Below are 14,708 nucleotides of genomic sequence, written 5' to 3' on the forward strand. Positions count from 1 at the left end.
GGTTGATTGCCCCTTAATTAAAGGAGTACTTGCATTGATTTGATTCTGATCAGTACTTGGTTCCATAATTACTATGCAATTGTTATTCTTGCCTTATTTTACATGGTTTCGAACTACTATATATACACAAACACTCTCTCATTAATACAAACACACGAACACTTTTAGTTCTGAACTCACACTTACACTCAAAACACTCTCTCTTGCTTTACTACTTGTACTGTGGCCTGTTTAGCTGGCTGAAAGCCAAAGCTATATTTCGAAGTCCTGCTACATTTCTTTACTGCATTTTGCTTCTTTGACTGATATGTTTTAATTAAGTTTTCAGTATCAACAACAACATGGTTACTTAATGTTCTTGCATTCTTGTCTACCTACTACTTTTATCTAATTCAGTACCTTTATTTAGTATGCTGTAATTTCTTTTCTCTGGTTCTGAATCAATGTATTATGAATCCTAAATCCCTACCCTAATGTGTTTGATACTTATAGTTTGTTTGGGGCATGACAACATTGAATATTGCTGAACATGACTCAAATTTGTTCCTCCTAGGACCATAACCTCCATGTTACCCTTATATGTTGTGTGTTCCGGTTGATTTTACAAGCATGACAGCACTTCCTATTGTTGTGCATGCCCATAATTAACTTATGCCTAAGTATATAGGCTCCTTGCAATGGATTCCCAAACCCATGCCCCCTTGGTGTAAAATTATCAACTTGTTTGAAGTGTTGATAGCTGTTTCACAGCACCTCTTTCCCTCTTCTTTACTTCCTTAGTTCTTAAAGCTCTATTTCTGCACTTGCACTATCTTCTTAGACTTAAGTTCTTCCCCCCTCATGTGAGCCTTGCCTTGGGACCCATGAGCTCCCTCTGAACTTGGACACATGAGGGCTGCACTTCCACACTGCACTTGCCCTTATTTTGGTTATAAAACTTGTGTGTGAGCTCTGGTCGGGGTCCTATTAAGGCCCTTAGGGAGCTCTGACACACTCAAGTTTGAGAAAGGCATTGAAACAAATGGCATTTGAAGTGGTTTGGTCCATAACTCAGAAAGGAAGTCAGGAATCTGGCCTCCTCTGATTGTAATTTCTTTTTGTCTTCTGATGTAGTTCATTACTGAGTCTGTAATAATTTTGTAATAAACACTTGGGTTGGCTAGTAAAAAAGAGTCAGGTAATTATGCATGCTTAAAGGGTAGACATCATGCCTATAGGATCTACTGTTTTGAATTCTGCATTCAGATACCATGTCTATAAGATCCGCTTTCACTAAAATTCTGCATGTCCCACATTTAGAGAATATGCCTATAGGATCTAAATATTGCATATTTGATACTACATATAGAGAACCTGCTTATATGATTTGCTTAAATTCTGCATGTCATTGCCACACTTAGATACCATGTTCTTAAGATCTAAATGGTTAAAAAAAATCAGATATCATGTCATTGTTTAAAATCAGTACCCCTTTTGGCAGAAATCATGCCTATATGAATAAAAAATGAGCAATACTAGATATCCTGCTTATAGGATTTGAAACCAATCAGGTCGATTCTGAACTAGTTTTTAAACAACCTTTCCCTTTTATTTAACGCGGTTTAGAAAGCATGCCTATAAAAACTCCGAATCATTTGTCTTAAAACTGTACTGCTTTGCTATACTTCTGAATCAGTAATAGATATCATGTTCATAAGATCTCGCTCAAACACTTAGGCAAGCCTTAGTTGATAATGACCGATAAAACTGATTTCGCCTTTTTAATTAATAACTGACACAATCAGCAGGCAAGCGTGATTCAGACTTCCTATCTGAGCCATGTATCAAACTATTCTGCCTCATCAATTAATCTCCCTCGTCTTTAGTATTTTTAATCAGACCTAAAATGTATGTGCAAGTCATGCTAGTTATGTGCTTTTGTTCAAGGAGGTGTATATGAGCCTTTGTTTGTTTATATGTTTCCCCAAACATGCAGTATGTATTTTGTATGTCGCCTTAGAATTTTTATCTTTGAAACTTCAAATAAGCCTAATATCCCTCCCTTTTAAGATTAGTAGTCCTAAGTGCCTCCGGGACTAATAGGAATGGGGCGGGTAATAGCATGCAATAAGTAATCGAGACATTGTGTAGGGTGATCCATATTTTTAATAAACCTAGGACCCCCTTCCTTTATTCTTTATTCTTTTTTAGCATTGTAACTCCTTATTAAAAAAAAATCAATTCTTTGATTGTTCTTTCAAATTTGTTTACTTTCAAACCATTATGTATTGAAATTACCTCTTATTTGAGCCTTATCTGCTTATATGTTAATTGCACCCCAATTCACAATAACTATCTGGTCGGGAACCACACTAGTGGATCCTGAGGGGTGCCTAACACCTTCCCCTTAGGATAATTTCAAGCCCTTACCCAATCTCTGGTTATTCAAATGATTTAGAATTGAATTTCTATTAGTGTCCTAATGCACCTTAATCATTAGGTGGTGACTCTTCAAATGAAACCCAGTTCCCAAAATGAACGAATTTTCCCTCCAAATGTCATAAACTCGATTTCGCAAGAAAAAAGGGGCGCGACAGCATGACGACTCTGCTGGGGATTTTAGGCTTTTACCATTTCACACTATTATTGTGAATTTACACCTCTTTATGTGCAATTGCTTGTTTAATTCCTTTAAGCATTCAATTCCCTTTTCAATTGTGCAACTGAATTATCTTTTGTTTCTTTCCTTTACTACTGCTTTCAATTATGAAACTGTTGTATTTACCACTTTCTTAACGTGAAAATACGTGACAACATGTCTTTAATTATTGCATAATCATGCTCAACGTCATATTCCACTCATGCCAAACAAATACCATAACAACGCTTATAATGAGTGGTTGCGCTCTTTCGATATTATCACCCCCTAAATCCGGAAAAGGTGTATTTGCAGTAAAACCAGTCGATCAACGGTGTAGTCGACAGTTCCATGCCTTTCCCCCTTGAGTTGTCCGCTCAAGGATACCAGTCTAAAACCCCATAGAAACCTTACTCTATTAATTGTGCATGCATCATGGTCAAACCTAGCCGAGCAAGATATGTTGTCCGCATAATGACTCTTTAAGATAGCCTTGTCCATAGTCCACTGGGTTTCCATAAAAACCCAAGCAGACATCATCACGTTCTGTGTATTTATTTGGAGAACTAAATATTTTTATGCCAATTGTTGATATTAAATAGTTGAGTCCAGTGGGGGTAAGGGCCTAACCCTTTTTGTCTTGCAGAAATATGAGGCACGAAGTCCCCGGATTTGGCATGGTCACCAACATCCACCCAAAATTGCTAAGCTAGTGGGAGGATCTTCACTCCAGTGATCAGACCCTTGTCTGGAAATATCTAGGCAACCTACCTTCCCTCCTAGAAATCCAACCCAATAACAAGATCATAGAAGCTGTTACTTTATTCTGGGATTGTGAGAGGTCCGTATTCCGCTTTGGGGACATTGAAATGACACCCTTGCTAGAAGAAATAGGAGGATTGGCCGGTACGGCATGGGAAACTCCAGGTTTGTTAATGCTTGAGAACCGCAAGGGCAGGGGCTTCCTCAAGATGATGGGTTTAAAGAAGAATCCAGATCTGACGTGTTTGAAAGAATCTTACATCCCTTTTGACTATTTGTATGAGAGGTACGGTCACAACAAATCCTACTGTACCTATCCTGACGAGTTTGCCATCACATCATTGGGGCATATTCACTGAAGGGTCTTTGTCTTTATGTTTTCTTTCTTGTGGATGATAGTTTTTCCAATGAAGAAAGTAAGGATCTATACCAGGCTGGCTATGGTAACTAAAACTCTAATGGAGGGAATTGGTGGGCAACCATTTAGTATTGTGCCCATGATCATTGCGGAAATATACCGAACCTTAGAGAAGTGTCAACAAAGAGCCAAACACTTCGAGGGCTGCAATTTGCTACTCCAGCTTTGGCTCACGGAGCATCTCCAAAGGGGTGAATACCGACAAGAGATTCAGCGAAAGGACTGGGATGATCATATAGCCTTCCATCATCCAAGGCGAATGAATTACATGCCCAACATATTCGCTCAGCCGGAAGACGCCAAGGGATGGGTAGAGCTGTTTGATAATCTAACTGAGGGTCAGGTACAATGGATGTTCGAGTGGTTCCCTACCGAGGAATTCATAGCCCAATCCAGAGATGCACCTTTTCTGATATTGATCGGTTTGAGAGGAACATACCATTACGTCCCTCTCCGGGTTATGAGGCAAGCTGATAGGAAGCAGGTTGTACCCAGGGTTGACAAAATAAGTCATTTCTGGGCCGACTTCCAGGATGATGATAGCCCTTACAAGTGCCAAGCTCAGCATATGTGGCACTGCAAGATCGTCATGGGAAGGGATACCATCGAGCCAGATAGATACCATGTTGGTTGTGCTCCCTACTATTCAGGTTGGTTGGAGGATAATCATAACGGTCTGGGACAACCCGGGTTTGTTCGAGGTCACAGGATCATAGATGAAAAGACCAAAGCACAAGTCAAGTACAATCAACTACACAAGAGGATCCGGGAATGCAAAAGCGAGCACCAAGAGATACAAGAAGCCAACCAAAAGCTGATTGAGGAGTGGAAAGACATGACTGTCAGTGCCAACAAGCGACTGGGATACTTGGAGCGGGGCATAGTGGAGCTGGAAAGGAAATTCCTCAAAAGAATCGAGGATTGCCAAAATGCTGAAGGAAACGAGGGAGGACATCTAGACAGAGCCTACCTATTGCTGGGACTTCGCGAGTTAGGGAAGCTGTTCGACGTAGCCAAAGATGCTGAGTCTAGGGAAGGTCCTTCTGGGACCAAATAGATAGGGTTTTTCTTTTTTCTTTATGAAATGTAATAAGACCAATGGCCACTAGTGACTTTTATTTCCTGTTATTTAGTGTCAATTTGGGATTCATCTACTTTTGATCAATAAAATGAGGCATTTAGCATTCTAAGTTCTCCAAATCAATTTGTCACTAGGCCTACCTCAAGCACAAATAGGTTCCCAAATTAGGACACGATTTACATTCTGCACTATGTGTTTAAATATCGCAACATTTTCTTATAATCCTCACTATCTTGTTACCTTTTTGTTTTTACTTTTATTTTATTATTTCCCCTCCCTAAAGGTCAGTTCATGCACTCTGGCAACATCATCTTATTCCACGAGATCCAGGGGCCCTCCACCAATCCTCTTCTTAGGCCTGTCAAAAACAAGAATAAAGGGAAGATGGAAGATCTGAACAACGCCAGAAAAGAGAACTCAAATGAATGTGTAGAAGTCACTCATGGTCATTGTAAGCACGTGATTTTTGACCCTCCCTGGGAATTTTTACATTCTTAGCTTAAATATTTAATTTAGGACTAATATAGCTATTTTGACTATTTTTACTTTATTTTTCTCGCAAAAGAAAAAAATTACAAAAAATATATATATAAATTTTAGTTTATGTATCCCTCATAAACTTGAAAAAATCAAAAATTGCACTTTATTTTTGTACTTTATATAATTTCGAAAATTACAAAAAAAAATATAATTCTATTAAGGTTTTGTAGTCATTTTAATTTGGAAAAAATGCAAAAATATTACTTTATATTTTATCTTTATATAAAAAACGAAAATTACAAAAAATAGTTTTATTAATATTTTGTAGCTATTTTAAATCTTGAAAAATATTAAGAAAATAATAATATAGCTTTGTTTTAAATAATTAGTCTTATTTTAGTAGCTATTTTGCTTATACAGGACTAGTTAAGCAACGTCGTGTTCCTATTCTCGGGTCCGGGCAAAAGAATAATATTCGGGTTCAAACTACCCGATTTTAGGCCTAATTTTCGGACCTAGCCCATAATAAACCGAGTCCACGATACGTGGGGAACCCCACCACGCGTGGGGGACATATGCCTTGAACCCCACCACGCGTGGGGCTCATTTTGCTGGGCACACACGGACATTTTGCTGAACAAAAAGGGGAGACTTTAGAAAATTTGAAAAAAAAACAAGCACTATTCATGCTTCTTCTTCCTGAAGAAGCAAGACAAAAAACCCTACGCCCCCACAACCAAAAACCTCTTGACCCTACTGTGCAGGTCCCTGCTTCCTCACCAAAAACCAACAGAAAACCCTACTGAAAAGAAAAAACAAAAACCCTACTCCAAAAGCTTCACTCCATCGCCACCATCGTTACACCCCCATCAACAACCCCGAAACCACCGTCGACCACTGCCCAACACCACCTTCCCGACAGCCCGTCGCAACCAACTCCCCCTCCAACCAGCAACCACCCGTCAGCAACCCCCCCTCGTCGTCATTTTCTCGTCAACAATCAAATAACCAGTGAACATCACCGGAAAAACCAGACTAACGACACCTTCCCATCGTGTTAACCGCTGCCCAAACGACCCCTCGTAATCCTTGCAAACTAGCTGCTGCATCGTCACTGCCCAAACAACCCTCCATAGCTGCTCCATCCTCTCCGCCTCTCGACCCTACTGTCGAACACCTGCCCCGACGACACCAGCCTCCTCGTCATCATTTTCCGGTCGACAACCACCCAACCCAGCTCCTTCCTCGCATCCAAACGACCCCTTTCTGTTGCATTTTTCTCGAGATAGCCTGCTGCGTCGCAAAATCCAGCAGCAGCAACAGTTTTGGTCCAAGCTTTCTATTTCCATCGAGGTCGCCTTGGGTTCGTCGAGGTCCGATACGTCGAGTTTGTTCCGAGGTTCCGTCGTTGTTCTTCGTTCAGAGAGGTCCGGCTTGAGTCCCGTCGGGGTCGTGTTTGTCGTCCTGAGTTTGCCGGGGTTCAAATGTTAGTAAACCTCAAGTATTAGATAAGGAAATGTTACGTCAAATGTTCGAAAATGCAATATAGAAATTGGTATGATAATTTTCTGCTTATGTTTTCATTGTATGCATTTTTGCTCATTTTGCGTTATATGATTCTTGTTTATTTGATGTCATTTAATTAAGTTTGACTAGTTGTTCTATGACACAAGTTTGACGTTAATTTGTTCGGGGTCCTTTGCTTAGTTCATTCGGACAAAATTAGCATTAGTACTTGTTGTGACTACTTCCGAAACACTCGTTCACTAAACTCATTTTATTAATTTTTTGACAAGTTATGAGATTTTGGTTGTAAAGAAGCCGTAAGGTTTAGTATTGTTAAAGACGTAAAAATGGCATCCCTTTTTTAATCCCTTTTTTAGAAAAAAATAATAATAATAAATAAATAAATAAAAAAAAACGAGACTAGCTTCGCCAAATAAAAATGTACAGATTGTGGAGCCCTCGCAAAATATATGTATTAAATACTTAGATTCCGGGACGGGCCGTTTAGTAAATTTCACGGCCCTACCCAAAAATAATAATGCGCTAGTTGCTTTAGGCGCGCCTTTAATAATGTTATCTCCCTAAACTCGGGTGCACATTTATGTGACCCAAATCTAAATCTCAACGGAATCGAAATGTGTCTCTAATCACGGGTATATTGATTATGGCGTGGCCCGAGATGCATTTCCATGACGTTGTAAATTCCTTTTAATAATAAATGAGACGAGCCTCGGCAAACAAAAATGTAGAAGCTGCGGGGCCTTCTAAATGTATATATATTAAAATACTTCGAATTCGGGACACGCCGTTTAGCAAATTTTACGGTTTTCCCCAAAATAACAATACGTTAGTTGCTTTAGGCGCGTCTTAATAATTTATTTTTCTTAATTCGGGTGCACATTTATGTGACCCAAATCCAAATCTCAACCGAGTCGAGATATGTCAATAACCACAGGTGCATTGATGTAACGTGGTTCGAGATATATTTTCATGACGTTGCAATTCTCGTAAAAAATAATAATAAAAGCGGTCAAGAGTTTAAAACTTGCACATAGGTTTAACATGTACAAAATCAGATAATCAAGCCAAATATAACAGTTGAGCGACCGTGCTAGAACCACGGAACTCGGGAATGCCTAACACCTTCTCCCGGGTTAACAGAATTCCTTATCTAGATTTCTGGTACGCAGACTGTAATATAGAGTCATTCTTTTCCTCGATTCGGGATTAAAATTGGTGACTTGGGACACCTTAAATCTCCCAAGTGGCGACTCTGAAATAAATAAACCAATCCCGTTTCGATTGTCCTTTAATTGGAACAAACTCCCCTGCCCCCTCTCGGGTGCGGAAAAAGGAGGTGTGACAGTCATGTTACTAAGGTTTCCAAAGAGAACGCATCCCAACTCGAACAAAAGTTGTTGAAATTCCAAGAAGAATTTGATCAAGTTCGGAATCTGGCAAATCTGTCATTTTCCCTCACCACTCCAGATATCAATTTCCCAAATGCTCAGAATCCCACATCTCCACAGAACATCCCACAGCAGCAAAACCATCCCGCTCCTCACCACCACTGCAACACCTGCCATATCTCAAACAATACCCCGTTGCTCATCCCAGAACCCCAAAACTCCACAAATGACCATTTTCACACCCACCATAACACCCCCAACCCATCTCAAACACACCCGAGTCTGATGATAAAGATTCGCTCATCAGGAACCTAGCTGAAGAACTTAAGAAATTGACTAGCCGAATTCAAGGCATTGAAGGAAGTAAGGGAATTGAAGGGCTGAACTACGAAGATCTTTGCATATAACCCGATTTCGAACTGCCCGAGGGGTACAAACCTCCGAAGTTTGAAATATTTGATGGTGCAGGGGATCCAAGGGTCCATTTGAGAAAGTACTGTGATAAACTAGTTGGAGTAGAAAAAGACGAGAGAATTCGCATGAAGCTCTTCATAAGAAGCTTGAAAGGAGATGCTCTGTCTTGGTACATTAGCCAAGATCCGAAGAAGTGGTCAAACTGGGTAGATATGGCGTCCGACTTTATGGACAGGTTCAGGTTCAACACGGAGAACGCGCCAGATGTGTTTAATATTCAGAATCTAAAGAAGAAGCCCATAGAAACATTTCACGAGTATACTACTTGCTGGAGGTCCGAAGCTGCTAAGGTTAGACCTGCCTTAGAGGAGAAACAGATGAACAAATTCTTTGTCCGGGCTCAGGACCCGCAGTACTATGAAAGGCTGATGATGATCGAGAGCCACAAATTTTCTGACATTATTAAGTTGGGTGAAAGGATCGAAGAAGACATCAAGAGCGGTATGGTTACAAACTTTGAGGCCTTGCAAGCTACAAATAAGGCCCTAAAATCTGGTGGTGTGTCCAAGAAAAGGGACGTAGAGGCCGTAATGGTTGCACAGAGAACCAAATCCCCCATAAAATACCAAACCTACCCATTGCCTCCACTCACATATCAGCCTACTCTGAACTACCAAGCACCCTCACCCTCCTACCAAACTCCACCACTCACTTATCAATCACCTCCACCTCCCACATATCAGCCTACTTCGCTCAGATATTCCCAACCCGCACATGTTTACCAAGCCTACAATGCTCAACCGGCCCACTATCAATCTCCTCCTGCATGCCAGAACTTCCATAGACCTCGACCAAATTTTGACTGCAGACCTCCGAAATAATATATTGCCATTGCTGAACCTATTGACCTGTTGTATGAGAGACTCAAAGCTGCTGGTTATGTTACCCCCATCCCTACTGCAACTCCCGAGAACCCGTCTCAGTGGGTTAACCCGAACAAATCATGTGCATACCATTACGGCATGAAAGGACACACCATCGACGAATGTCATTCTCTGAAAGACAAGATCCAGACTTTAATTGACAACAAGATTATTGTGGCAAAGGAACCTGCTCCAAATGTCCGCAATAACCCTCTGCCGGACCATAAGGGTAGAGGCATTCACATGATTAAAATAGATGATGATTGGGATCCCAAGGGGTCAATCGGGTTGATCGTAAAAGGTGATGACCCAAAGAAGCCAATAGTTACCCTTAATTCAATCATAGTCCAGATTCAGCCATCTGGAGATGGTGAGGTAAATATGTCCGTGACACTTGAATTTGAAACAACGTCATCTGCAAAGACACTAACACCAATCAAGGTCGAATTTGTGTCTCCAGCAAGTGCACCTACACCATTCGAAGTTGTAGTTTTACCACCCAAGGTACATGCTCCGTTCAGAGTGAAGATAGCCACGCCTATCCTAGTGGCAATGTCGACCACGATGTCATTCCATACAAAGGCTATACCATGGGACTATATAGCTGAGGCAAAGAGGAAAGGTAAGGTTAGATTCGAGGAAACTGTTGCCGCACAGGGTATGACAAGAACTGGTAGGGTATATACCCTGAAACACCTAGCTGAGTCAAGAAAGCAGACCTCCAATCGGCCACCCATCATCGAGACAGAGCCGGACGATCTTCGGATAAAGATATAGGCCAAGGAATACTCGATCATCGACCAGTTGAACAAAACACCAGCGCAAATTTCCATCCTTGCTTTGCTACAAAATTCTTAGGCACACAAAAATGCTCTATTGAGGGTGCTGAGTGAAGCATATATGCCAAGCAACATCACTGGCGGGGAAATGGGAAACATGGTAGGATAGGTATTGGAAAGTCACAAGATTACTTTTCATGAGGATGAGCTACCGCCTGAAGGGTTGGGACACAACAAAGCGTTGCACATCACTGTGCAATGCGAGGACTACTTCATCACCAAGATCCTGATTGATAGGGGTTCCAGTCTCAACATTTGTCCATTGGTAACACTCAAAAAATTGGGCAAGGGATTACATGAAATAAAGGATGGAGCTATCAACGTGAAAGCCTTCGACGGTTCCCAAAGATCCACCATTGGGGAAATTAGTCTGTGCTTACAAATGGGGCCAACTTTGTTCGATGTTGATTTCCAAGTGATAGACGTGCCGTCATCTTATAATCTGTTGTTGGGACGGCCATGGATTCATTTTGCAAGTGTCGTAGCATCAACACTGCATCAGGCAGTAAAGTTTGAATGGAACCACCAGGAAGTGATCATTCACGGCGACTGTAGCAATCCTATATACAGTCGCCAGACCATTCCATCAATCGAGGGGAGAAAGAAGCTAGGAGGAGAGACTTACCATCACATCGAACGGGTGAATGCCATTGACAAAGACAAATGGTGGTACAAGAAGATTGAAAGTATACTGAATTGGTGTGGATACAAACCTGGCAAAGGGCTCAGTAAGAACCTCCAAGGAATCTCTAAGCCCATAAAGCTCAAGAAGCATGGCACTACTTTCGGTCTGGGATATGAGTATACCTGGGAAGAATTCAACGGCTGGACGCCACCATGGATCGGCCGATGTTATCTATGGGTCAGAAAAAGAAGCACTCACAACGGTGAAGAACTTGTTCTTAGAGGACAATGACATGGACGGTTGTGTTGTTTTTGAGAAGACAATGATATAGATTGTTGTGTTGTTCTCGAGGAGGAGAGGGAAGAAGGCCCTTCCATACAAGCTGTAAGCAGAGGAGCACGCCTCAACAACTGGACCATCAGGACAACCAGAGCCCGACGAGCCTCGGGGTAGCAAGGCTAAAACAAGTATAATGCACTGTTTTATTTACTAAATGATTTTCTTTTCGCATTTTTCAATTTCCGCAATAAGATCTTCAATGTTCAAAACAATTATGCAATTTATCAAAGTATTTTGACTTTTCTTATGAATCAACACCTATTACTATTGTTTTCTCTCATTACTTTACTTATACAACATTACTATTTCTTATCTTGATGAACTAATGACTGTGACATGCAACGAGACAATGCAACAAACAGATATAGATTTAGAGGATGATGACATACCAGAAGAGATTGTTAAGGAAGTTGAGAACTTTGAGAACATGCCTAAGTCCAACCTGGACGAGACTGAGATTGTCAACTTGGGAGATGCAGAAAACGTTAAAGAAACATGAATCAACGTCCACTTATCGCCTTTAGAAAAGAAGGAATACACAGAATTTCTAAGAGAGCATGAGGACATATTCGTCTGATCATATAATGACATAACTGGTCTGAGTACATCTATTGTGGCTCACAAGCTGCCAACCGATCCAACATGTCCGCTGGTAAAACAAAAGCTTAGAAAATTCAAGCCTGATATGAGTCTAAAAATCAAAGAAGAAGTCACTAAGCAGGTCAAAGCTAAGGTTCCCAAGGTAGTAGAATACCCTTCTAAAAAGTTAGGCACCATCACAATCCCGACGGTGAAAAATTCGGGTCGTGACACGAGTACTTGATTATGATCATTTTATGGAAGAGAGTAGGAAAAATAGCTAACTTATTTTGAATTGCATTGCTGATAAATTGAGGTTGCAAAGGAGTACTTGATTATGCTCACATTGAGATGTTCGATTTGTGTTCCTTTTATTTTCTCAGTAAACAACTCTTTAATGATGATACTAAGTACTAATGTAGTTCAATTTATATATGCTTCTACACTATCGGCATGTTGATGGATTATATATCGCAGCATAAGCAAATACAATATCATATTCACGTGTAAATTAAACAATTAGTACATACAGAAATTATTCGAGTTACCTCTTGAAGCGTGAACAAAGCATATTAATCTCGATCTCCAGTTCCAGAGTTGCAAGACCACGACCTCGGCAAAACCTCCATAGTCTTCTACCGCGTTACCCAAATAATATCTGAAAAGAGAAATTTTCGAGTGGCCGAAATTCCAAGGAACAAAAATGCGTAAAACCAGTCAAAAAACGGCCAGTCCTATATGGAGTATATATAGCCATTTTATTTATGTTAAAACCCTTTTCCAAAACCTGTTAGGTTTTCTTCTTCCACTGAGGAAAGATTCCTTTATTTTCTATTATTTAGGCACAGTAGGGACCTCATACTTTAATTAACAAGGCTTCCTATTATGGAATTAATTTCGAAATTTGAAATTAATTTCTACCACAATAAATTACTTATTCCACTAAAATTCGTAATTGCACTCCTTAGTATAATTTCGAAATTCTCCATAAAACCTTATTTAACTCCCATGTTAAGATTCAGATACTAACTAATCAAATTAAATTACTAATAATTTAATTTATTGATTAGTTCCTTTATACTTTCGCTTAACTTATTTCATATGTTGGATACAAAATTCACCGGTCGGGTTTACACATGAAAACTTATAAGTTTTTATAAAGGAGTATCATCAATCTCAAAAACTGAGACATGGATTGTATCAACTAATTATTGATTCGCCAATGTATATCATTATTGTCCAATTTACCAAGCTTATTGACCCGTGAAAGAATCTCGCCTTTTAATAAATCAAAATAATAAATAACACATACAACTAATAATAATTATATCAAGATTAATAGTATGAGTACATTGAATGGACTAGAGAAATTATTTTATTAAGTCAATATAAAATAATTATCTCTACTTGATCCGTTCAATACATACAAAATATACTAGCACAAGAAGTCAGAATTAAACCATTTCCATAATCAAGATAATTATAATTAATCTTGTGCTACAACTATTTCGATGTCTGTTCAATTCCATCATTAGACTGTGAACATAAACTTTATGACTTATAAGAACCTGTGATTTAATCTTTCGTGTATAAGCTAAACTCTATACACTAAATCATCTACTATATAAGCAACAGACGCACAGACAAATACATTATCTATTTAAAATAAAACTTTATTGAATTGAATAAATAAATAAATAAATATTCCATAAAGAATACTATAACAATACGCATGGTTTATAGTATATCCTAACAATCCCCCCCACTTAGACCATAACCATGCGTCTGCAATTCTAACACCCATTCCGTCTACATGCCTATCAAAAGTCTTCTGTGGGAAGCTTTTAGTAAACAGGTCTGCCAAGTTGTTCTCTAACGCAATCTTGGTGACTACTACATCCCCTATTTGCACTATCTCATGAATTAAATAATATTTATGCTCAATGTGCTTTGCTCTTTTATGGTTTCATGGCTCCTTCAAATTTGCAACCGCACCACTATTATCACAATAAAGTTTTATTGGTGCTTGAATCGAGGGAACCACACCCAACTCTCTAGGAAGTTCCCGAGCCAAACCGCCTCTTTTGCTACCTCAGAGGTTGCTACATATTCAGCTTCCATGGTGGAATCAGCAACACAAGTTTGCTTGATGCTTCTCCAACTTATGGCTCCACCTCCCAGAGTAAACACATTTCCTGAGGTAGACTTTCTAGAATCTCTATCTGATAGGAAATCCGAATCAATGTACCCAATAGGCACAAGGTCATCCGAATAGTAGACTAGCATGTAATCCCCAGTCCTTTTCATGTACATGATTATATGCTTAACCGTTTTCCAATGCTCTCTCCCAGGATTAGACTGAAATCTACTAACATCGCCAACGTCAAAGCAAATATCAGATCTAGTACATAACATAGCATACATCAGACTACCCCACAACAGATGCATAGGGGACCGCCTTCATCTTTTCTATATCTTCATCAGTTTTATGAGACTGATCTTTAGATAGAGAAATTCCATGCCTGAAAGAGAGAAATCCTTTCGTGGAATCATGCATGCTAAATCTGGAGAGTAGTGTATCAATATAAAGAGCTTGGGATAAGCCTAATATCCTTTTCTTGCGATATCGCAAGAGCTTGATCCCAAGGATATGAGTCACTTCTCCCAAATCTTTCATATCAAAGTGCATGGGCAATCATTGTTTAACTGAACCCAA

At 39.7% G+C, this 14,708-nt stretch overlaps 1 protein-coding gene across 1 annotated transcript; it reads right to left on the reverse strand.

The window, feature by feature from the left end:
- Positions 1–14,008: 14,008 nt before the first annotated feature.
- On the reverse strand, positions 14,009–14,416 carry LOC142182159 (secreted RxLR effector protein 161-like). The gene has a single exon (XM_075256153.1). The coding sequence runs from the start codon at positions 14,414–14,416 to the stop codon at positions 14,009–14,011; it is 408 nt and encodes a 135-aa protein (XP_075112254.1).
- Positions 14,417–14,708: the final 292 nt, after the last annotated feature.

Source organism: Nicotiana tabacum, chromosome 6 (assembly GCF_000715075.1).
Source record: "Nicotiana tabacum cultivar K326 chromosome 6, ASM71507v2, whole genome shotgun sequence".
NCBI lineage: Eukaryota > Viridiplantae > Streptophyta > Magnoliopsida > Solanales > Solanaceae > Nicotiana > Nicotiana tabacum.